At 44.4% G+C, this 26773-nt stretch overlaps 1 protein-coding gene across 1 annotated transcript in view; it reads right to left on the reverse strand.

Annotated features, from left to right (window-relative positions):
- Positions 1-26773, reverse strand: part of YJEFN3 (YjeF N-terminal domain containing 3) — a 138117-nt gene that overhangs the window by 16145 nt on the left and 95199 nt on the right. Inside the window, exons 4-5 of the mRNA XM_063455365.1 lie at positions 15124-15237; positions 8381-8531 (exon numbers count right to left, since the gene is read on the reverse strand). Coding sequence (XP_063311435.1) covers positions 8381-8531; positions 15124-15237 — 265 coding nt within the window. The remainder of the gene's footprint in view (positions 1-8380; positions 8532-15123; positions 15238-26773) is intronic.

The following is a 26773-nucleotide window of genomic DNA, read 5'->3' on the forward strand; positions in this document are numbered from 1 at the left end:
GGACGCTAAGAGATTGTCCTCTCGTCAGGCTAGATGGTCATTGTTCCTCTCCCGATTCAATTTCATAATTACTTATAGGCCTGGGACCAAGAACACTAAGGCAGATGCACTGTCTAGACAGTTTGAGACAGATGAAGCTCCTGAACAGGAGGTATATCCTATCATACCTCCAGAATGCCTCATTGCCACTACAGTCTCTGAAGTGTCTTCTCCACTCTTCTGTGCCATAATACCAGATCAAACTCAGGCACCCGTGGGAAAACCTCCGGATAAACTGTATGTGTCACCTCCATTAAGAAAAAAGGTACTTGATTTATTCCATGATAATCTCACAGCAGGTCATCCTGGAGTCCATAAAACCCTCTCTGCTATCTCCAGGAGGTTTTGGTGGCCTACTCTTAGGAACGATATCAAAAGATTATGTGGGGGCATGTCAAATATGTGCAGTTTCTAAAGTTCCTTCTAGATCACCTCCTGGACTGTTACAACCACTGCCCATACCTAATGCTCCATGGACCCATTTAGCCATGGATTTTATTGTGGACCTACCCAGTTCAAACGGGTTTAATACAATCCTTATGGTCATCGATAGATTCTCAAAGATGGCACATTTTATACCTCTTAAAAAATTACCATATGCTCAAGATCTCGTTCAGATAATCTTGAGAGAGCTCTTTCGGTTGCACGGAGTGCCCAAAAAACATAGTGTCTGACAGAGGTACCCAATTTATTTCTAGGTTTTGGCGTTCCTTTTGTAAATAATTGGATATCGAACTCTCCTTTTCGTCAGCATATCACCCTCAAACAAATGGAGCAGCAGAGAGAGCCAATCAGTCTTTAGAATCCTATTTACGTTGTTTTATCAATGCTAATCAGTCTAACTGGTATGAGCTCTTACCCATGGCTGAGTTCGCCAGGAACAACGCAACTCATGAATCTTCTAATCATGGTCCATTTTTTGTAAATCAGGGTTATCACCCCACAGTTTTCCCTTCTGAATTCTCAGACATGGATATTCCTGCTTTAAACACCCGTTTGGAATCTATTCATGATACTTGGGATTCCGTTCATTCAGCTCTGCAAAAGGCTTTGATACGTGCGAAAGTCCAAGCTGACAAGAGACGGGGTGCCAATCCTGGTTATCAACCGGGTGACAAGGTGTGGCTATCCACACGCCATATCAAGCTTAAGGTTCCTTCCATGAAATTTGCCCCTCGGTACATAGGTCCTTTTCGAGTCATCTGACGTATCAATCCAGTGACCTATTCCTTGGCACTTCCTGCCCATTTAAGGATTGCCAATTCGTTTCATGTATCTTTGCTCAAGCCTCTTACTTGCAATCGATACACTAGAGTATCTACTCCTCCTCCGCCCTTGGTAGTGGGTGACCAGGAGGAATACAAGGTTCGTTCTGTAATGGACTCCAAAATATCCAGAGGTATCTTGTCCTATCTTGTTGACTGGAAGGGGTATGGCCCTGAGGAACGTTGTTGGGTTCCTGCTGACCGGGTTCATGGCGCAGTCTTGTCTGGTCGTTTCACAACTGCTTCCCTCTTAAGCCGGGTCCTTCCCGCCCGGTGAGCGGTCTTCGAGTGGGGGGTACTGTCGCGGTTGCCGGCCCGCCGCGTGGCACGGCCGTGCCCGACCGGCACAGCCTCGCTGACAGCACGAGCTTACCTGCTCGTCGGCGAGCCGACAACCGCTTCCCCACATCTTCCGGGCGTCGCGCCCAAATCCAAAGTGGTGCTGACCGCGTGGTCGCGTCTAGTTCTAGCTCCGCCCCCGAAATTTATACTGACGTGCGCATGACATCACCACGTCAAAGCGCACGCACGTTTTGGGGTCAGAGGTCGCCCTCTGACCAATCACAGCATAGAGAGGGATATTTAAATCCCTGACTCACCCCAGTACCTTGCCCTGTCGTGTTTTTCCTGTTCCTGGTTTCCTGAGAGTGCTTTACCTTTGTGAATCTGATTTCCTGGTATCCTGGTTATTCTGAATTCTGGTTTCCCTGACTTGACTTGTGTAAACGGTATTGTGTATTTTCTGGCTTCCTTGACCTCGGCTTTCCCTTTGACCATTCTCTGTCTCTAGCGTATTAGTCTGGCTATTCTAAGGTCCATTTTACGCTCTGTCCTTTTATTTTCCTTTTCTTGCCTATGTATATGTTTACATAGTTTCTGCGTGCTGGACCACACTAGTAGTCGTGACACCACTTCACAGTTCCCATGCTTTCTGGCTGATGTTTTGGTCACTTTTGAATGCTGGTGGTGCTTTCACTCTAGTGGTAGCATGAGACGGAGTCTACAATCCACACAAGTGGTAGTGCAGCTCATCCAGGATGGCACATCAATGCGAGCTGTGGCAAGAAGGTTTGCTGTGTCTGTCAGTGTAGTGTCCAGAGCATGGAGGCGCTACCAGGAGACAGGCCAGTACATCAGGAGACGTGGAGGAGGCCGTAGGAGGGCAACAACCCAGCAGCAGGACCGCTACCTCCGCCTTTGTGCAAGGAGGAACAGGAGGAGCACTACCAGAGCCCTGCAAAATGACCTCCAGCAGGCCACAAATGTGCATATGTCTGCTCAAACGGTCAGAAACAGACTTCATGATGGTGGTATGAGGGCCCGACGTCCACAGGTGGGGGTTGTGCTTACAGCCCAACACCATGCAGGACGTTTGGCAAATTCACCTCTGGCACCCTGTGCTCTTCACAGATGAAAGCAGGTTCACACTGAGCACATGACGTAACAGAGTCTGGAAACGCCGTGGAGAACGTTCTGCTGCCTGCAACATCCTCCAGCATGACCGGTTTGGCAGAGGGTCAGTAATGGTGTGGGGTGGCATTTCTTTGGGGGGGCGCACAGCCCTCCATGTGCTTGCCAGAGGTAGCCTGACTGCCATTAGGTACCGAGAGGAGATCCTCAGACCCCTTGTGAGACCATATGCTGGTGCGGTTGGCCCTGGGTTCCTCCTAATGCAAGACAATGCTAGACCTCATGTGGCTGGAGTGTGTCAGCAGTTCCTGCAAGACGAAGGCATTGATGGACTGGCCCACCCATTCCCCAGACCTGAATCCAACTAAGCACATCTGGGACATCATGTCTCGCTCCATCCACCAACGTCACGTTGCACCACAGACTGTCCAGGAGTTGGCAGATGCTTTAGTCCAGGTCTGGGAATCCCTCAGGAGACCATCCGCCACCTCATCATGGGGCATTGTAGGGAGGTCATACAGGCACGTGGAGGCCACACACACTACTGAGCCTCATTTTGACTTGTTTTAAGGACATTACATCAAAGTTAGATCAGCCTGTAGTGTGTTTTTCCACTTTAATTTTAAATGTGACTCCAAATCCAGACCTCCATGGGTTGAAAATTTTGATTATCATTTGTTTATTTTTGTGTGATTTTGTTGTCAGCACATTCAACTATGTAAAGAACAAAGTATTTCAGAAGAATATTTTATTCATTCAGATATAGGATGTGTTATTTTTGTGTTCCCTTTATTTTTTTGAGCAGTGTATATGTGGTGAATGTGACTGTGGGTGGCTGTGTGTTACTGTAAGGGGATATGGGAAAATATGTGGCTAAATGAATGTGACAGGTTGCATGACTAGTGAATGTTACTAAATGGGGGCTGGTGAGTGAGAAAGGGGGGGTAAACCCACCTTCACAGGTGAGGCACCCAGGTGCAATGCACCCTGTGTGACACATTGGAGCACAACACCACACAGATCTTGGGAAAATAGAGCAAAACCAAGTAGCTCTAAATAATGATGAAAAAATAGGCATAATAAAGATAAACTGTAACACTTCTTCAGTAAATATACTGAATACTAGAACAAATCTCTCTGTGCAGTTTTTAGGCTGGTAGCCAAGGATAAAGTATGATGATATTTGCCGTGAGGACTGAATTCCTTTCAGGATTGCTCTATTCTTCATCTTACTGGGCTGTTACTTTTGGAGCAGAAACTCTCCAGGTGAAGGAAGTGAGGCCCTGGGGAGATAGCGCAGCTAAGCGGACAAGGGCACATGTAGGAGTGTGGGGATAGATGCATGGGATTGGTAGGGAAAGAGTCTGTGGGTGGGATTATGTTCTGTGTAAGTTAGTGTGGGGGAGGTCTTACCTCAGTGCAACTTGGGATTCGGGCCAGCAAACAGCTTCCCTCCCGCCCACCCTATAGTATATTTCGTCGCAGCTAGCCGGGGATATGTCCTTGCCAATTGAGTTTGAGGTTACGTTTAAGTATATGGAATGAGATGAACAAGTTTTTTTAAGGTCTCAAAACTCCCCTGCTTCAAAGGTTAAACTTTAGGTTGCCTGAGGTCTCGTGCCCATCGAGCGTGGATAAGTTCGGCTGATGGCAGGCATTGGAAATATATGATTTTTATGACGAGGGGGAGGTGAGAGAGAGTGGTGATTAGGAACCACTCTATGTTTATTGGCAAGAATGGTTGGGTCACTGTATAACACTATGTGTGGAGTTATATATGTATATATGTTAATTTATGCTTATTTATGTCTAACGTTTTGGTTACAGAAAAGAAGAGATTTAATAAATAAAGTTAGGATGTGTTATGCAGTAATTTAGTTTGTGATAATAAATGCTGTGGCCTGTTTCATCCATACTAAGTGGTCTGTCGTTACTGGGGGGTTGAATGGGGTTAGATTTTGTTCTAGGCTGCATCGCGATTCCCCACTACGTACATACACGGCATAGGATCCTCTGTTACATTTTTTTTGAGCTGTATTTGTATGTGAGATATTTGGGCCGATTTACTGCAGACAAAGGGAGACTTGTAGAACATCCTTTTGCACATAGTGTTAATATGCAAAGTATTATTTCTGCCAGTTACAAACCAAGGAAAAATGTCATGTGTAAATGGCTGGCCCAGAAAACATTTTGTCAAAGTACACGTATTGCAGTAAAAAGTAGGTTTCATTCACCAAATCAGGAATTGGGAAATACTGACAATGGGATTTTACATTTTCAGAAAAAAAAGGGTAGAGTTGAGAGGGGCACTATAGGCACCCAGACCACTTGAGCTCATTGAAGTGGTCTTGGTGCGTATTCCCATGCCCCTTAACCCTACAAAGGTAATTATTGCAGTTTATAATAATTACCTTCAAAGGTTAACTCAAACTTCCGGGTCGTTAGGCGACTTTTGGTCACCTAACTAACGCAGGACATCCTCACGCTATGCATGAGGACATCCAGAGTCACCCAAAACCCAACAGGAAAGCATTATATCATGCTTTACTATGGGGGAAATACTAATGTGAGCACGCTTTAGGTCTCCCCCACCGGCTGCTGTCGGTGGGAGAAAAGCGTAGGTGTAGCCTGAACCCGAAAGACTTGGCGCTGGATTCAGGTAACTGACAGTGTTTTTATTCCCTTCTGCACCATGGAGGGAGGGGTTCAACGTTGGGGGTGGGCTCTATAGGGAGCAATAGTGCCAGGAAAACAACTTTGTTTTCCTGGCACTACAGTTTCCCTTTAAGAATTTTCCAACTCTGCTGTTGGATTCAATTTGCGGTTTCCATAATTCTTGGTTTAGTGAATAAACCAGGTACTGTGTATGGCTGAAAAACAACACAGCTGATTAAAGTGTTGACTTGCATTCTTTATGATGCAACCTATATATGTAATCACCATGGATGCCGATAGTTCATTCTAGATCAGCACAATAATGTTCTCATCTGTATGTAAAGTATAAATCTCAGCACGGTTAACCAAACACATAATAAAATCACACTGGCAAGCTCTTCTGCATTTGTGGTTATAAATGAATACAGGCTGAGAAAAAAAAAAAAAAAAAAAAAACTCCACCCAGCTTAACATTTAACCCATGTATCCGCTCTCAAGTCAAGAGGTGGGCAAAAACAGCTCGAAGCAATATGAAATGTGCCACAAAAGACATTTGTACAGAAAATATGGGAATTGGGAACAATCCCAGAACATGTGTTTCCAAGCAGTTGTGCTGCTGTAAAGACCAAAACATATACAAAATACAGTTAAAGGAACAGCGCACACACAAACAAGGGTACTTAAATTAACATTTAACAAGGGTGCTTAAAATCTACGTCACAGTACCCCAATTCCCATTTTTTTCTTTAGATTTGGAATCCAGACCAGATTCCTTTTAGGCTGAGCAACCCACCCATCCACTATTGGTGCCCATTTGGAGGGGACCTCAGGAAAGCTTAAATTGAGGAGTCTCTTGAAGCAGTTTATACTGCAAGTAAGTATTGCAAGTTGCATGTAAAGCTCCCATGTTAAAATTAGTGTAGGACTCACCGATATTGGGCTACTGTAACATAGTGGTGGGATTAACACAATATGGCCATATGGTGAAACTGAATCCCCATGTTTGTTTGCTGGGATGTATAGCTGCAGATTTGTTTGTGTGTGCGCTGTTCATTTAAATGTATTTTACAAAAAAGACATTTGTGACAGCAAATTTGGATCTTAAAGGGGTCATATTACAAAAATGGCGATGTCGTGGACAGTCAATGATTTTGCTTTTTACTATGCAGAAATATACCAAATTGTTTTATTTTTTTCTTTGTAAAGTGTGGCCTCGTAACCGCAGGCTATTATACAGAAGTAAGTGACAATATTCAGAGTAGTTCAAGAACAGCAGGGGTAGGAAAAGTAGAAGCAGAATGTTGGCCAAAAGCATCTGCTTTTACTTTTGATCTCTGTAAAATGATGGTAACCGGGAATATATTCATAACTGCCTGGCAAATCAAATGATCATATGGACTTCTAAATAATTTTTTTTCACACCACAAAAACACCAGTAATATTGCTAAACTTATGTCTATATGCTAGTGATTATTTTATATTTCCTCTAGGCTGTATTATATGTATGGTTTATTTGTTCTCATGTATAATTTCTTAATAACCAGTGTGGCAAGCATAGGGTAGGGGTCTACATAATTGTTACTGCAATATAATGAGGATGCTATACACACAAAACACTGCGATTTGATGTCACAGATTCTCTACAGTTCATCCAATAGGTTGGCCAGACACAATGTCATTATTGATATGATATTTCAATATTCCCTTTCTGCCTTGTATAGTTTGTGATTAAGCATGTATTGTTTGTTTCCCAAATATAATAATAATAATAATAATAATAAGTAGAATTACTTACACAACATCACTTACATGCACACAAGGATTCCAGTGTAGGACACAAAGATAACATCGGAGATGATGACATCACTGTTTTACAAATGTTTCCCTCTAAACACACTTTTTTAATGGTCTACGGGTTAATTATTGTTCAGCCAACCTTCGTTTTATACACTACAAGGCTGTAAGTATTGGGACACAGACTGATGATTGCCAGGATTGTGGGGGATTCTGGAAGAACACTACCGGTCTTTCTTGATAATGACCATTGTTTGATGGAGGAGGAAAAGAAATTGTAGAAATCAACAACTAGTCGCCTCCATTTTGGCTTCCGGTAAATCATTGTTTTAAACTCGGTCCTTTGATTCCCTCAACAGTGTTGAACTTGCAGCAGACATCATACAAATTTGGGGGTCCTGTCTTGCTGTCCTGGGTTAGTTCCTTCGTGTCTTGCATCAGGGACCACCATTAAACTGTCCCTAGCAATTGCAAATGCAAACACACCTGTAGACAGCTGTGCTGAATGGTGTCAGTGCACTAGAACCGTACAAAGAGTGCTTCAGTAGCACTCTTTTAAAATGGTCTGAACTGAGAGTGGCATTAGTTAAATAGGTTGCTGGTCAGCATGGTGTACTTTCACTCCAGGAAGACTTGTCCCCCCTTCCAGACAGGGCTGTCCATTTTGGGCAATACAAGCAGCGTCACTGGTATGCCCCTTCCCAATTTCATCCCTCTTATTGTTGGAAGGTATGTTATACTAATACATGCAACATGATTCTGTGCTTCCAACTTTGTGCTTACATGACCATATTTATGTGTAAAAAAAAAAAAAAAAAGTCCATACAAAATGGTCTGACCAGATTGCTGTGGAAAAATACTGGCCTTCATAGAGCCCTGACCTCATCACAAGCAAGCACAACTGAGATGAGCTAAAATAAAAACTGCAAGCTAAGCCAAGTCACCGAATTCTATTGTGGCTCAACAAAAGCGAATCCCCCAGGAGAAGTTCAAATTTTAGTGAAAGGCTTTTCCAGAAGAGCTAAAACTGCTGTAGTAACATAGGAAGAGCAACTCCAGATCAATTCCCATGATTATGGAGTGAGATGTTTACCAAGTAGGTGTCCGTGTAATGCTGGATGTTAAAGTACATGCTAGGAGAGTTGAAACTGCTATAGCAACATAGGAGGACATACTTTAGACATCACCAGTAACACAGTTTTCATTTCTATGCTCACCTGATGGAACATCTAGGCTGATGATGGGAATTCTTATCTGTTTTAATGTCCCCAAAATACTTGCACATGGTTCTTTCATCTCTTGTGATTCTGCTTCTACTCCGAGCACAGCATCCACCACTAAATTATATGCATCGTTAATTAGCTGCACCTGGAGAAAAGGCATCATTATTTTTTTATTTTTTTTTTAACATTCTTTATTTTGATAGTGCTAAGCTTGACAAACAGTAATACGGTGACATTTCAAAAGAGTACTATCCACAATGCACAGTTAGATTACCAACATGAAATGTCTAAATACTGCACTTTTTGTTATTAAAGAAAAGCAAGAGATGAAACATGTCATTAAACAAGGAAATAGGGAACATATATACCGCTGGCTGCACACACTGACATTCTGATTAACATTTGATGCCACTGGGTTAAAGAAAATAATAGAAAGAGAGAATAGTATGAGGCTAATAACGCAAAATAAATATGGTAAGCAGGACACTGGATGTTGACATCAAACATGTGTCCCTCTGTGTGCCCAGTCGCTTCCAATTCACGTCACCCTATGCCGCAAATAAGCCAGATTCGGGATCTGAGTTTCTTGCCAGGACTGTTGTTTATCCCCTCCGTCACTGGACTGTGCTGCTTCTGCCAAGTGTTGCACTGCATAACAAGACTGCTTTGACATTGTTCCCTGTTGCTGTTGCTCCGGGCCTGTAAGGGGGCTAGTGCCCCATGTTTATAGATCTGCCATCGCCAGATGGCAATATCGTGTGCCCTTAGGGACCCCAGAACTCAGTCGCCCCCGTGGGTATATGGACGGTGCCCTGCTCTTTCTCCAGACAGGCCCCCGGCCCAGAAGAAGAAAGTGAGTTGTGGCTTGCTGCTTCAGACATCAGAGGATTAGGAGGGGTGAGTACCTTGTTCCAGGTGCTGAGTCGCTGACAGAATTTCTGGGAGAGACTTGAAATCTGGCGTTGAACGATACTCTACAATCTTGAGCCATAAGGCCTACTTGGCTGAGTTGAAGTTCTGACACGGCGACAATCTTGGACTCGCCATGCGGGTTTTCGGGAGCCTGTCAGGTAAATTACTGCCTCAGAAGCTGTAAGCCCAAGTGGGGACTGGGATATCCCCTCTGGTCCAAGGAGGGGTGGGCAACAGGGCTGCAGAGGAGTTACTGTTAGATGTGCCTTCAGAGTCAGGAGATCAACCGCTTCTCCTCGCCGTCCAGTGTTGTACTTAAGGTACCGGAGGTAAGCTGTCTGCAGAGCGACACAATGTGGGCTTCAGTGAATTCCTGAAGATACACCACTACTACCGGCGCACTTTTGAGGGGAGTTGTGCAATTTTAGCTTGATTTTTATTCCCAGATGCCGGAGCTACTCAGCAACACATTCAGCCATCTTGGGAGTCATGCTCTGCCCCTCATTAGTTATTTTATATTGCACCTGAATAGAATTCACAGTGATTGCACCAATTTAAATCCCTTGGAGAACATCACAGTTAATAGGAATACTAGAACACTAATATATAGGGTGCATTTCTGACCTGCACAAGGCAGACATGTAACATGTCATCAGTTGATTAACTCTACTCACGGATACACAGGGGGGTAAATCCTAAACGCACCACAACAATGACAATACGTCATCCCCAACATCTTCTGCATTAGTAGGTATTTACTAAAGATAGGTTGAGTGGCCTGTCAATATACAGCTGCTTAACTCCCATAATCCTCTACCAGACTGCACCTTAACTATACCTAAAATAGGACTTGTTTATCAACAGCTAGAGTGCTTCAGGGCTACTCCTTGACAGAAGTTTTGATAATCAACTGTCCACGTTGGCATGTTATCTTTTTGCCGATGCCATGGTTTTTTTTTTTATTCTTTTTGGTTTTTTTTCCAGTGCATAGTGAAAATGAACATGCATTGTAGAGACATTTCAATGAGGTACTGCACATGGATAAATAGTACAAGATGCAACAGGAGATTATACTGCACTGATTTTTGTGAAATAAAACATAACAAGCTTAGTAGATATATTTAAATGAAAGACTAAACAGTAAGTTATACAAGCTGCAACATGAGGTGTCTAGGGCACGATTTGCCTGTTGTTTTTTGGTGGGTCGCGTTGACCAACGCCGGGGACTCGGGAGACCGTCAGGCCCTCGGTCCATGACAGGGGACCCGACACCAAGACGGGTCCCAGTGACTTGCCGCTGGTCTCCTCTGTGACAGGGATAAAGCCCTGCGCACCCTTTGGTCTGCAGCTCCGCCTTGACCGGCGGCAGAGCTGCAGACCATGCAGTGATTGTCAGTAAGCTCGGGCAATCACAGAGCATTACCGCGGTAACTCTCTGAGACTTCACATGCCTGAGCTCACAAGACTATGTCTGTATGGTCTGCAGCCAGCGGAGGCGGAGGCGGAGCTGCAGACCGGACAGCATGCATCACCGGACCACCAGGGAGGAAGGAAGGAGAAGAGACCACTGGACCACCAGGGACTACTCATAAAAGTATTTTAATGGCATTCACATTAACCTCCCACATGCTGTCACCCTCACCTCCCCCCACTGTCACCATCACCTTCCTCCCACACTGTCACCCTAACCTCCCTCCCACGCTCACCTCCCCCACACTGTTACCCTCGCTTCCCCCCACTGTAACTCTCACCTCCCCCAACTGTCAACCTCCCCCACACTTTCACCCTCACCTCCCCCACACCGTCATCCTTACCTCTTCCCCACTGTTATCCTCACCTCCTCTTCCACTGTCACCCTCTCTTCTCCTCCACTGTCACCCTCTCTTCTCCTCCACTGTCACCCTCTCTTCTCCTCCACTGTCACCCTCTCTTCTCCTCCACTGTCACCCTCACCTCCCCCCCACTGTCACCCTCTCTTCTCCTCCACTGTCACCCTCACCTTCCCCCCACTGTCACCCTCACCTCCCCCCCACTGTCACCCTCACCTCCCCCCCACTGTCACCCTCACCTCCCCCCCACTGTCACCCTCACCTCCCCCCCACAATGTCATCCTCACCTCCCCCCCACAATGTCAACCTCACCTCCCCCCCACAATGTCAACCTCCCCCACACTTTCACCCTCACCTCCCCCACACCGTCATCCTTACCTCTTCCCCACTGTTATCCTCACCTCCTCTTCCACTGTCACCCTCTCTTCTCCTCCACTGTCACCCTCTCTTCTCCTCCACTGTCACCCTCTCTTCTCCTCCACTGTCACCCTCTCTTCTCCTCCACTGTCACCCTCTCTTCTCCTCCACTGTCACCCTCTCTTCTCCTCCACTGTCACCCTCTCTTCTCCTCCACTGTCACCCTCTCTTCTCCTCCACTGTCACCCTCTCTTCTCCTCCACTGTCACCCTCACCTCCCCCCCACTGTCACCCTCTCTTCTCCTCCACTGTCACCCTCATCTCCCCCCCACTGTCATCCTCACCTCCCCCTCACAATGTCATCCTCACCTCCCCCCCACAATGTCAACCTCCCCCACACTTTCATCCTCACCTCCCCCACACCGTCATCCTTACCTCTTCCCCACTGTTACCCTCACCTCCTCTTCCACTGTCACCCTCTCTTCTCCTCCACTGTCACCCTCTCTTCTCCTCCACTGTCACCCTCTCTTCTCCTCCACTGTCACCCTCTCTTCTCCTCCACTGTCACCCTCTCTTCTCCTCCACTGTCACCCTCTCTTCTCCTCCACTGTTACCCTCACCTCCTCTTCCACTGTCACCCTCTCTTCTTCTCCACTGTCACCCTCACCTCCCCCCACAATGTCATCCTCACCTCCTCCCACAATGTCACGCTCACCTCCCCCACACTGTCACCATCCCCCCAACCGTTACTCTCTCCCTCCCCCACACTGTCACCCTCACCTCCCCCACACCGTCACCCTCACATCCCTCCCACATCGTCACCCTCACATCCCCCACACGGTCATCCTCACCTCATCCCCCACTGTCACCCTCTCTTCCCCTCCACACTGCCACCTTCACTTCCCTCACTATCACCCTCAGCTCCTGTCTCTGTGTATCTGTGTGTCCTTTTGTGTCAGTGTGTGTGTATTTGTGTGTCTGTGTATGTCTGCGTGTGTATTGTGTATCAGTGTGTATCTGAGTGTCTGTATCTGTGTCAGTGTGTGTAACATGTAATTGTGTGTCACATGTCTGCATGTGTATTGCTGTGTCAGTCTCAATATTTGTGTGTCTGTATTTGCATGTGTGTCTCTGCATGTATGTGTGTGTGTATACACTACACTACACACAAATGCACTAAACCTACATGCACACCTACAAACACTACACACATATGCACACCTACATTTACGCACATACTTCATACAAAAACATACTTACATTCAAATGCTCAAACACTGCTCACAAATACAACCATGCAATGGTGGGCAAATGGTAGATCCCCAGCTGGCATAGCATTGTTGGAGTACTCCAACAAATGAGGATCTACCACTGGGATACTCAACATGAGAAAGAGAGGGACACAGCACTTCTGAGTCTCTGAGTAACTAGTTGTATGCCTATAAAACAGATTGCCACGATGTGCCAAGTTTATGCCTCTAAACTACCATGACATGCCAAAATTATTCATCTAAACCTACCATGGGATCCCAGAATTATGCCTCTAAAACTGCCATGATATACCAAAATGATGCCTCTAAATCTTCCATGATATGCCACTTTTATGCACCTAAAACTGGTTGCCATAAAGTGCCAAGTTTAGGCATCTAAAACTGATTGCCATGGTGTGCCAAATGTATGCCTCTAAAGCGGATTGCCATGGTGTGCCAAATGTATGCCTCTAAAGCGGATTGCCATGTTGTGGCAAATGTATGCCTCTAAAACTGATTGCCATGGTGTGCAAATGTTATGTGTCTAAAGCTGCCAGGGTGTGCCAATTTTATGCCTCTAAAGCTGATTGCCATGGTGTGCCAATGTTATTCATCTAAAGTTGATTGCCGTGGTGTGCAGTTGTATGCCTCTAAAGCTGATTTTCATGGTGTGCCAGTTTTATGCCTCTAAAACAGATTGCCATGATGTGCCAATTTTATGCCTCTAAAATGGATTGCCATGGTGTCAATTTATGCCTCTAAAGCAGATTGCCATGGTGTGCCAATCTTTTGCCTCTAAAGCTGCCATAGTGTGCTAAGTTTATTAATTTTGAAAATATGCATTAAAAGCGAGTGGGTCTCGAAAAATTATTATTTTAAGAAGTGGGTCTCGGCCTGTATAAGTTTGGGAAGCCCTGGTCTAGGGTATTGCACGGAGTTTTAAAAAATAAATAGTATACAACAAGCTTAGTAGAGGCATGTTAATGAGGATTTATAGATTATAGATTAGTATATAGTGCAAGACACATCATGAGATGCTGCACGTCTTAAAACAAAAGAAATACCACTTGATCACCAAGTGAAAAGAAAACCACTGCCACACATTTGCATGAGTGTGATTCCTTAATGCCTATGAAGGTAGCAGGCCTACAAAAGCAGCATGTTGGACATCTGCTCCAAGTATAAGCTCAGCCTATGCCGTCTAAGCGGTGTATGGGGCAATAGTAGTACAAGAGTTCCCAATCTGTCTCCCGCCAGCCCCAGGCTCTGCTCCGATCCATTTTTTAAGCCTTACCGCCCCAGCCAAATCCAGTGGGCCAGGCATTCCCTTCCGATCTTCCCCCAGCATTCCCTCCCGATCTGGGCTATGTGCGGGGTAAGTCCCCAAGCAGGTCGTGGACCAGGAAGGTGGTTGCGCAGTCGGGATCTAGTCCTCCGACATTCGCCCTCCGACATTCGCCCTCCACTTCAACTGACTCATCCGTGGAATAACACTGTTCAAGGCACATCTCGGACGTGGGGGTCCAGAAGTAGTGACTGCAATCCCCAAGGGTGAGTGCTCTGTCATGTGGTGGCTCAGGTTGGCACAGAACCTCTCCCACAAGCAAAGGTTCTTGTCAGCCGCTCATGATATTGGGAGCTCGTCTCGTGGACAGGAGGATGTGTAGGCTCCTAAGTGTTGGCCATTTTAGGGAGCAGGCCTCAAGTTGTGTATGGCTTTCATGCAAACAGGTACTCTGTTGAGTTTCAGGCAAGTCAGCAGTGGGGACCGGGATATCCCTCACCAGTCCAGAGGCAGGGAAAACAGGGTTTTGAGGCAATCGGACTCAGTTCAGTACAGAGGATTGGCCATTTTCCTCTGACCAGAACTCAACAGTAGGCCGCAGCAGCAGGCCCACCAGGCTCAAGGATTTAAAGTAGCTCAGAGTGGTACACATGATGGGCTGTAGCATTCACCACGTTTGTAACATGTTTGCAGGCTAGATTTGTGTATTATGCTCGTATAAAAGGTATAAAACCAAGATTATGCCAAGGTGCTCCAGCAGCAAACATCTGCCTTGATCTGCAGTCACGCCCCTCCCTGCCCCCTGCTTATGCCATTTTGAGTATTTTGTAGGTTTTGTGCAGTTTTAGGTCAGTAGTCAAGATGTTAACATTTTAAGCTATAGCCATGTACCTTTACACATCAATACATTTACTGATAGCAAAAAGAAAGAGCACATGTTTAATGTCAGGTTTTTTTTTTTTGTTTTTTTTTTTATCTACTGTACCCATATAGACCTTAAAGGGGTCAATTATTAAATCTGCTATTTAAGAAAATGTTCATTATTGTGATTTTAAAAAAGGGCTATTTTATATTGTTGACCAACTTGCTTAGTCAAGATCTTACCTCTGTTGGAAGATAGGATAGAAAAGGAATGTCCATCTTTTCACATTGAATGGTAAAGTCCTTGAAAAGGGCGTCTGTCGACTTTTTTGGATAAAATATTGTAGGTTCATAATCCTAGAAGAGAAGAAGGGATGTTAAATGACGATTTCACACAAGTTCTCAATTTTGAAAAGAAAAACTGTTCGATAAGTGTGTGCATTATCATGAAGAGCTATACTAAGGATGGTATTAGGTTACCAAACATTAAAGGGACAATATAATCATCAGAACAACTACAGGTTAATGTAATTGTTCTGGTGAGTATAATCATTCTCTGCAGGCATTTTCATGTAAACACTACCTTCACCTCCACTGGTCATTCCTCATATGGCCACTGGAGGTTCTTCTGGGGCAGTGCTGCACAATGTCCTTACAAGGACCTTCCCCGTTGAATCCCCTGCAAGCTGGAAAAGCAGACACAGGAGTAAATCTTCTTTCCCTCCAATAACAGGACGATACAGTTTTGGAGTGTAAGCTGGAATACCATTTTAATGGAGGCACACTGGCCTTTTATGCAAGTTTCCCAACAAGGGAGACACCCAGGTGGATCTTGTTGGGCACAGGGACACAAAGTGAACAAACCAATAAAAAACAGTCATACAGTGAGACACTCCCATACACAAGCAATCGAATCCCTCCTCTGTGTTTGGGAGATAATTGAATCAGGAACTGTACTAATCTAACCTAAATATCTCCAAGCACAGAAAAAACATACAATTTTATGAAACCCCAAAAAGTCACATCCCCCGATAGCCCCGATCTTGGAGAAATACATATCCAAAAATCACCCAGATCGGTTCAGGAATCCTCTGGAAGTCATAGTTTTGACCGACCTCAAGCATGGCCCCATGCCCAAAACAGTTCCAGGGAAATCAGTGCTAATATGCTTGATTTTTCAAGTTCGGTAGTCTTTTACAGGTTTCCCTGCAGGGCCCATAGTCTGTGGGCAGGAGGCTGGCAAGCAGGCTCCTCCAGGAGCTTGTGGCAAACTCACTTAGAGAGGGGAGTTTGTCACAACTATATACCTCATTGCATATAAGATGATATAGGGAAGTCAGGGTTTTAACAAAGCTCCAGCATTTACCCAGAAAAGTGGTAGAGATTTATATGATTCACAGGGACTGCATCGGTGATAGCATGCTACTGATTTAATGGACACCATTTCATGAAAAAGAAAAGATTTGGTTTGAAATCCAAAACTGACCAACCCATGCAAACCACCAAACTCCTTATTCCAGAAAGAAAACTTCCCAAAACATGCTCTTATGGATAAAGTCATGGTCACTAGTTTTATTGTTTAGGCAAAGAGTGATCAATTGTTGTCATACAAAAACAAAAGCTAAATTGATTAGTTGTTTGTTCCTGGAATTGGAATAGAAAGAAAATAGACCTAACTGCCTCCGAAACACATGTTTAGAGCAAAATATTGCGTATAACAACTATGAAATTAGGGATTTGTGTGTCATGGGCCCTTACATGGCAATTCAGTGTTGAATAATAGTTAGGGGAATACAGTGGTTATCAATACAACTTCAATGCATTTGATAGATGTTGGCCTCATTAATATGCCCTATTTTTTGCATTCTGAAATCTTTATAGCTTTTGCATGGAAAAAAAATATTTTGCAGAATGCTCTACCATAAGCCTTCAAATTAAGAACTGCAAATAGAACCTATGCATTTGAACATTGGTCATTAATTGAAGATTATATTAGCTTTAGTGTACTAATAATCTTAATTTTAGTAATGACAGGAGGTGAATATTTGCATATCTTTCTTTACTCAAAACTCCAGCAGCATAGAAACAGTAACAACCAATCATAAAAAGATATGCTGCCCATAAAAGGGCCTGTCTATGACATCACTTCCTCTTTCTTTGAGGCGGAAAATGTAAGTAACAGTCAAAATTGAAACAAGTCATATTAACAAAATGACAACATAGTAGAGCAAAAGATATTTCCATGATGCAGCAGTAAGGACGACGAGACTTCATCCCGTAGGGAATACGTTCACGCTGAAAGAAAAAGAAAAAGGTGAAAGGACTCATAAACAACTAGAACCTGAAATACCAATGAATGTTAGGATTTTAACCTGTAGATAAACATATGTCTTCGAAGGTAGCAACGATTAATACAAATAAACATAACATAGCAAGGAAAAAACCTGGTCAGTTATACACTCTATACATGACCCAATCCTGTATCTAATAGTAAATATATAATACAAACCTGCATGCTTACCTGAGCTCTGAATATAACCTGGATAACGTCAGGAAACCTGGGCGGGAATCCTATAGGGTGAGAAATATTCGCCTCCTGTCATTACTAAAATTAAGATTATTAGTACACTAAAGCTAATATAATCTTCAATTTTACCACATGACAGGAGGCTTCATATTTGCATTTTTAAAGCTTCGAATTGACTAGAGTGAAGGAAGCATGAGCAGATTGTCGAAAGTAGAAAGTCCTAAAGGTACTCTCTCGCGACCAATCCGCGCAGCGCATAATGTCGGCCAGGGAGGCGCCGGCCGTTAAGGCTTGGGACGCTGCCGCCCCTCTGACGGAGTGCGCTCCGAAGCAAGGTTCGACGCCTGCTAAAGATAGTATCCAGCGAATCCATCTGGCCAGCGTTGTAGTGGACACTGGCCTGTGCGGTTTCACGTAGGAGATCAGGAGTTGGCCCGTTGGACAAGTTCGCAGAGGGTTCGTGATCTCAGTATACCTCATTAGAGTTCTGACTACGTATAATTTGGGGTCCGTTCCAAAGTATGGGTATGACACTGATGTTGAGTCAGATTTGGTGCGTCTCAATATGTTGAAGGTAACCCCTTCTGGTGTGAGGGAGAAACCGTCCACATCGAACGCCCTGACATCTGCCACTCGTCTGAAAGAAACGAGGCATAATAGGAGGGCTAGCTTCGCTGAGAGTTGCTTCAGTGATAGATAGAGGTTGTCCGGCCATTCCCTAAGGGATTTTAACACCACCTCCACCTGCCAGAGGCGTGAGTACTTGGGTGCTCGGGGTCTCGATAATTTGACGCCCCGCAGCAACCGGCAAACCAGTGGGTCTTGGCCTACAGGTCTGCCTTGTACCGGGATGTGTGCTGCCAAAATGGCGGATCTGATCACATTGAGGGATCTATACGATCGTCCCAGCGTGAACAGATGTGATAGGTAGTTAAGGATCAGCGGGACAAGTGCTGTAAAGGGATCTGAATCCCTTTCCACGCACCAATCGTTCAAGGCTGCCCAAGCGGAAATATAGCATTTCCTGGTGCCGGGAGCCCATGAGTCCCAGAGGAGATCCTTAGCTGGTTGCGATAGGCCGTGGACTGTCCAGGAGCCCCTGAAACCGTCCAGGCCACTAATTCCAATAGTCCTTCCAGGATGAGGGGGTGAGGCTCTCCCTGAGGTCCCGTCAGAGTTAGCGGAGTGTTGGGGAGCAGAAGTGGGTTCTCGCACGACATCTCCAGGCGACCTGGGAACCATGGTTGGCTCTGCCAGAGGGGTGCGATGAGCAGTAGTAATATCTTGTGGGTGCGTGTGTATCGTAGCACCCGTGGAATCATGGAGAATGGTGAGAATGCATACGCTCCTTGAGTGGGCCAATTCTGTAGAAATGCGTCCGTGGCTTCGCTTTCCGGGTCTGGGAGCCAGCTGTAGTACCTCGGTAACTGGTGGTTGGTCCTGGATGCGAACAGGTCTATTGCGAGTGGGTGCTTCCACTGTTGAGGTTCTTGGAATGTCTCCCTGCTGAGTGTCCAATCGCTGGTGTCTCGCCAGTGGAGCGAGAACCAGTCCGCTGTCAGGTTGGAGACTCCCGGTAGATATTCCGCTTGTAGCGTGATGTTCCGCGAAAGGTAGAACTTGTAAATGTCTTTCGTGGCTTCTTTCGTGGCTTCTGACCTGGCCCCGCCTAGGCGGTTGATGTACTGTACTGCCGACACGTTGTCCATGCGGAGCAGGATGCAGCAGTTCGATTTGTCCTTGGCCAGACTGCGGATGGCGAAGGACCCCGCTATCAGTTCCAGGCAGTTTATGTGGAGTTCGGTCTCGTCCCCTTGCCACGGGCCTCCCGTGGAGGCGTCTGTGCAGTGTGCGCCCCATCCCCATAAGCTGGCGTCCGACTCCACGATGAAGTCTGGGGAAGGGCCAAAAATCGCCTTGCCATTCTATGCTTGAATGTGCAGTAACAACCATCGGAGTTCCGTTCTCACCTCCGTCGACAGTGGGATCCAGCTGTCGTATGAATGTCCGGTGCGTAGGTATTCCGCTTTCAACCGTTGCATGGCTCTGTAGTGCAAGGGGCCCGGGAATATTGCTTGAATAGAGGAGGAGAGAAGTCCCACGATCTGGGCGAGCATCCTGAGTGTTATTGTGTCCATTTTCAGTATCCGTCTGATTTCCTTCCGTATCGAGGATACCTTCGTCTTGGGTAACTGAAGCATGCATTCCTTCGAGTCGATATCGAACCCGAGGAATTGGACTGATTGGGAGGGGGAGAGAGACGATTTCTGTCTGTTCACCATGAAACCTAAAGATTCCAGCAAGCGAACGACAAATTTCGTCTGCAATCTCAGTCTGGCAGCAGATTCGCAGAAGATTAGTAAATCGTCCAGGTATATCAGACACCGAACGCCCGAGGACTGGATGTGAGCCATTACCGGTTTCAGCAGCTTCGTGAAGCACCACGGCGCCGAGCTGAGGCCGAATGGCAGGCACGTGAACTGGCAGAGATTTCCGTGCCACAGGAAGCGTAGGAACCGACGGCTGTGTACGTCCATGGGAACCGACAGGTACGCGTCTTTGAGATCCAGGCGTGTGAACCAGTCGTTTTTGATGAGAAGATCTTGGAGGAGGTGGATTCCTTCCATTTTGAAGTGTCTGTATGTCACGTAGGAATTTAATTGCCGGAGGTTGATAACTGGTCTGTACTCGCCAGTTTTCTTCTTGACCAGGAAGATGTTGCTTATGAAGCCCTCCCCTCCCGTCGCGTACTGGATCGCGCCTTTCTTGAAGAGTGATTGGATCTCTTCGTCTACCAGGCGTCTTTGTTCCGCTGACATGTGTATAGGGGGGGAAGGAGTGGTCTGAATGGGTGTTGTTGAGAACTCTATGACGAAACCTTTCACCGTCTGGAGAACCCAGGCGTCTTTGGTAATAAGCTTCCAGTTCTGTAAGAAAAAGGACAGGCTGCCTGCTACAAAATTGGAAACGTTTTGGTATGTAGGTGTACTCACCATTAGAGAAACGGCCGCGGCCTCGCCCCTGAAGCCTCTCGATCTTCCTGCCCCTCGGTACGAGGATGGTCTTTGCGTCATGGAAGGGAAGAAGCTTGGGGCTTGTGAAAAAGGTCTGGAACCTGACGCCCAGAAACGGCTGGTGGCTCGGTTCCTCTGCCGACCAGCCCTTCCAAAAACACCTCTTCCCGGTGTATTGAAGACCTGCTTGAGCGAGGTCTGGGCCTTGTTCAAGGTGGTGAAGAGATTCACATGCTTTTTCAACTCCGAGATAAAAGCATCGCCAAACAAGAGCCCTTGAGCTTTCGGTCCAAATTCTTTGGCACCTAGGTCCAGGAGCTTACTATCGATTCGGGTCAGTGCCGAACGGCATCTTTCTGTTGCACAGAGCAGCATTGGTGTTGCCTAGAAGGCACACTGATCGTTGGGCCCATTCCCGTATTATATTCGGGTCGAGCTGAGATCCTTGACTGAGTGCCAGGTCTGCAAAATATAAAATCTTTGCGATGGGGCAGAGTAGGTCCAGCACCTTGTCCTGTGCCGCCTTCATGCCCTTCTCCACACCCTTACGTGGGTCACGTCCGGAACGAGACATGAAGACCACTACTGTATTATCAAATTCGGGTGTAAGGGCTACTTTGTCCGGTATTAGTGGTCTAGGGCATTCTGCCCTGAGGCGTGCCCGTACGTCCTTCTCTAGAGGTTTACATAGCCAATAATGTATGAACTCCGTCAAGTGGTCTGGTAGTGTCCATTCGGAAGAGCGTGGGTGCCGAATGGTACGCGGATCGAATAAGGGGTTACCCTGGTCGTCCGTGAACTTTCCGTCTCCGGTTTTCCCGGCTTTCTTGTCGTAAGAATTATCTTCTTCTCGGTCGTCTTCGTCTAGAAACGTCTTTGACAAATCTCGAGGAGGTGGGGGGTAGGTCCTGTCACTCTTACTCCTCCGCCCCCGTGCCATTCGTCCACCACGTCTAGAGCGTGTGGTACATACGAATCCTCTTCGTCTGAGGAGTGTAGTGCTCGGGGTGCCGGTGGCCGCCTTTCCGTGCTCTTACTCCGCTTAGCGGGTAATTTGCCTTTGGCTTTTGAGGACGGGGGGAACCCTTCCTTTGTCTCTTCGTCTTGGAGAGCTCGGATCCCGAGGCTTCCATTGGTTCTGGGGGGCTAGTGCCGCCCTGGCTTTGGGGTAGTGCCCTTAGTAGGGCTTTTTCCACCGAGGCCGCCACAGCGGCGTTTATCATAGCCTGAAAATCTTGGCTGGTCTGAGTGTCTTCCATGACTCGTAATCTCTTCTCTCGTCCTGTAGGGCGAAAGGGAGAGTCAGTGGTGGCGTAACAGTGGTTAGTGTTGGTGGTGGCGGCAGGCGGGTGAGTGGTATCTTGAGAGGTGCCCGAAGCTAAGCTGGAGGAGGATGGTGCGTCAAGGTTCCGAGCGGAAGCTGTGTTAGCCAGTCAACTATGTCCTCAAAGTGCAAAAACCAAAGTGGTAAACCGCGCCACACGATAAAAAACAGTATAAACAAAATTGTACATACATACAAGTAGTCCCAGTATTGAGGTAGTAAATGTAAACCTTAAAGGATAAAAATAGAAATAATAGTGCAATATGCCAATTTAAAGTGATACAGTAGTGCTATAATATAAAAAACCAGTAGAAGGACCAACTCACACTTTACAGAGCTGCTAAGAGCTCTGCTGATTAGCGCCTGGACGGTATGATCCCCGTCTAAGGATATGGTGGTGGTAACTGGTATCCAAGGCTCCACAGACGTGTATAAAATAGAAACACAGAGAAAATCCAATAGTGTAATATGTAAAAATATTGGAATATAAAACAGGGGGTAAATACCCTACTTACAATTTCCAGAGCACTAAACCTGCTCTGGTGGTGAGTGCTTGTGGTGGTATAATCCCCACCAAGGGATATAAGCAGGATCCAAAGTGCACAGGAATGAGAGGTAGATCAGAAAGCTGGAAACAAACTGCAACTTTATTATAAAATAAAATAAAAAACCTTTGTATATAAAATCTTCAATAAAAGTATATTGTCCAAAATTCAAAGTCCAGACTTCTTGATCCACTTTACGCGTTTCGCCCGAATAGGGGCTTCTTCAGAAGTGTAGATGGTGGGGAATGGCAGTTCCGTCCTTATATAGGGCATCTGTCTTGTAATCCCAATGTGTGCACTCTTCCTGTTTCCGGCCGGTCGCATGCGCCAACCGGAAGTGACGTAACGCAATCTGCAGGGGCTGATGGGACGTGTAGTCCTAATGTTGTTGCTAATGCCGGTAGTCGCGTGCGTCGCCCGGAAATGACGTCACGCGACTAGCGGTGCATTGTGGGGGGAGTAGTTTTAAACACTACCCTTAACAGCATCCTCAAATAAATGAGAAAAAAAGCAATTACATATATATTAAGGTTGTTAAATCTTAATTGTTTACATGACTGCATATATAGTGAGGTATATAAGTTGATCATATAGTAGTCAGGGAATTCTGAATGAACAGATTTTTAAAGGGCCAGTGAATATTGTCACAGAGATATACGCTTATACATATAGTGATCTGGATTATATAGATATATAGCAGATTATTAGAGGGCCAATGTATGAGGCCATAGGGGTATACACTTAAACATATAGTAATCAGGATATCATACATACATAGCAGATTCTTAAAGGGCCAGTATATATGGCCATAGAGGTATTTATTAAGAACTGTGAACAGTGGAAAAACACCAATTACATTTAGGAATTATATGTGCAAGAGAAATTGTATATAGTGGCAACATGAGAGGTGTATGGTATCATTAAAAGTTGAGATAAAAATAAAAACATATAAATATAAATATAAAAGAGGAATGTATATAAAAATATATATGTAAAAAATTATAAAAAATTATAAAAAATTAAAAAGATCAAATTCAGCGTTGAGTCCATTAGGTTGTAGTGTATCTAAAAAGTACACCCATTCCATCTCTTTTTTACCCAATTTATTAACCATATCACCACCTCTCCAATGTTGGGATACTTTTGTGATGCCAATAAATTTAAGTAGGCGTGGGTCATTATTGTGGAGTGCAAAATGAGAGGATACAAGATGATTTTTGAAGCCCTTTTCTATATTCCTACAGTGTTCCCCAATTCTCGTTTTTAGAGGTCTTATAGTCCTTCCTACGTATTGTAGACCACATGGGCACTCTAATAAATAGATGACATTCTTGCTCATACATGTAATAGTGTCTTTGATCTCATACTTTTTGTTAGTTTTATTTGATTTAAAATCCATAGTGTGTCTATTAATTTTTTGGGTTTTTTTACAGGCTACGCAGCAATTACATCTAAAAAATCCTTTCTTATTACTCAAAAAACTATTCAGAGCATTGGAGTTTTCTCTTTTGGTGTAATTCTTTGTGAGTTGCATTTTTAGATTAGGGGCCCCTCTGAATACTATTCTTGGTTGTTCTGGAATAATTTTCCCTAATATTCTATCTTCTTTTAGTAGATGCCAATTCTTTTTTATTATTTTCTTTAATTGTCTATTTTTATTATTGTAGTCTAAGACTATCGGTAACATGAATTCTTTTTCATCTTTTTTACTTTGGTCTTTCTTTTTGATTAAAGAATTTCTGTCCACACTTGATATTTCTTTTATGGTATCTTCTATTACTCCTTTATTATACCCTTTTTCAATAAATTTCTCTTTCATCTCATTAGCTTGAGTCTCAAAGATATTATACTCTGAACAGTTCCTTTTGAGTCTAAGTAATTGGCTTTTGGGGACACTCTGGAGCCAGCTTTTATAGTGACAACTATCTGTTTTGATAAAATTATTAACGTGTACTTCTTTAAAATGGGTTTTTGTGTGGATGCTATTGTCTTTAATATAGATATCAAGGTCTAAAAAGGTAACATTAGTTTTACTAAAATCTGCTTTTAAAATGATACCATCCTCATTCTCGTTTAAAAATTCTAAAAATAAATGAGCGGTAGAAGGGGGACCTTTCCATATGAAGAGGAGGTCGTCAATATAGCGAAAATAGGAAACCAGGTTTCCCACCCAGCTATGTCCATTCCATACCATTCTTTCTTCCCATTCTGTCATGAAGAGGTTGGCATAGCTGGGTGCGAACCTGGTCCCCATTGCTGTACCGTTGTTTTGTTTGTAGAAAGAGTCCTTGAACCAAAAATAGTTATTCTTGAGAATTAAATTGATTCCCTCAATTATAAAATCTATTTGCTCTGATTTCATATTATCATTTCTCTCTAATATTTTTCTTACAGCTCTACATCCTTTATTGTGTTCAATGATAGTGTAGAGTGATTGCACATCACAAGTAATTAGCATATATTCCTCGCTCCAATCTATACTTTCCAATTTCTCGAGAAGGTGTATAGTATCTTTAAGGTAGGATTGACTCAATTTGACGTATGGCTGTAACATTATGTCAATGTACTCAGATACGTTGGAAAGAACAGAGTCTATACCGGAGACAATGGGTCTGCCAGGTGGTTTTTCAACATTTTTGTGGATTTTTGGCAAGAAATATATGACTGGAATCTTTGGACATTTTTTATTCAAATAGTTATATTCATGAACACTTAGTATATTCTTCTCTTTTCCTCGATTGAGGAAATCTTCTAATAAAGTTTTAACTTCCGGGGTAGGGTTTTTTGATAGTTTTGTATATGTATTAATGTCATTTAGTTGCCTAAATGCTTCTTCCTCATACATTTCTGCTGATAAAACCACTAGCCCCCCCCCCTTTGTCGGCCGGTTTAATAACTATTGTTTCATCTCTCTGTAGTTCTTTCAGGCCCTCTCTCTCTTTTTTTGTAAAATTATACTTGTCACCTTTATTTTTATCATTTAATTCTCTTATGCTTCTAGTTACCTTTTTTTCAAACATATCTATCGCACTAGATTTGCAATACGATGGGTAAAATTTAGACTTGTTTTTGAGGAAACTGTTTACATAGGTATGGTTTTCCTCACTCTCTAGGATTTTATTATTTGTAGTATTATCTTTACCCATATAGAATCTCTTTAAGGTAGCATTGCGTACGAATTTATTGACGTCTATGTAGGCCAAGAAAGGGTTAAATGTTTTTGTTGGGGCATATTTAAGTCCTTTATTCAGTATTTTTAATTGGATATTTGTTAGTGGTTTTCCTGATAGGTTGAATATCCCCTTATTTTCATTTTCATTTTCAATTTCACATGCTTCTTTCTCTAACATCGCTCTATTCTTCCTTTTTTGTTTTCTTCGTCCTGACCGCCTTCCTCTAAACTCCTTTTGTGGCCCCTTAGTGGACTGATGTGTTCGGTTTTTCTTTCCCGATTCGACGGAATCTCTAAAAAAGATATCTCGTCGAGATGTTCGGAAAAGGAAAGTGTATGGTACCTGTTCTGTGTAAGAATATCTTCTGGAGGGCTGTTTCTAATATCGCGAGTTCTCCTTCCCTCTCTTTCCCAAGAGTGTAAATTCGTTCTGGTTCTTGTCTCCCTAGGAGATCTCTGGCCTTGTGTGGTCCTATGGATTTTCGGCCTGACTACCAGCGGTGCTTCTGTGTCTTTGTGTGTATAGAATCTCTCTCTTTTGTCTAAACTTTCTTTGTGGTGAATTGTGTCCATTCTGTTATTCTGTGTGAGTATATTTGTTCTCTCTCTTAGTTGTGTATCATTTTCAATATGATCTTTTGTGAATGTGTCAATCTTTTTCATTTCATAGTTATATCTTTGTTTGTTTGTGTATCTTTCATTGTTTGAGTCAATTCTATACCTTTTAGGTGAAAAGTGCCTGTGTGTTTTCTTTTGTGAGTGGTGTTTTGTCGTGACTCTAGAAGTGTGGTCTTTGTAAAGTGGAGATCTATTCGGAGAGTGATCTCTATTTGGTGATATATTTCTACGTCTCTGTTGGATGTTCTCTTTGTGGGTAAAATCTTCTGTCCTCAGAACTTTTCAAGTTCAGGGTACGTGGCCTCTGAAAACTGGGCATTATTCTAGGGCAAAAGGGAATCACAGCACCACGACCACGATGGCCCCTGCGGGGTGGCCTGCCTCTGCCTGTCATTTTTTGGGGGGTTTAGTGGTACTATGCGTGCAAGCTACTGTGAGACCAGATATGAGTGGCAATGTGCACTGGCAGAGATTGGCAGAGTACACGCTGTAGGCCTGACACCCGCTTGAAGACAACTAACTGCTATTCAATCTATAACAGTGGAAAAAGTTTTTGGGTTTTAAACGCACGCTATAGTGACACCAGATATGAGTGGCAATGTGCACTTGCAGAGGTTGGCAGAGTACACTCTGAAGGCCCGACACCCACTTTAAGGACACTGACTGCTATTAGCTTACAGTGAAAAACTGTTT

Source organism: Pelobates fuscus, chromosome 5, assembly GCF_036172605.1.
Source record: "Pelobates fuscus isolate aPelFus1 chromosome 5, aPelFus1.pri, whole genome shotgun sequence".
Lineage (NCBI taxonomy): Eukaryota > Metazoa > Chordata > Amphibia > Anura > Pelobatidae > Pelobates > Pelobates fuscus.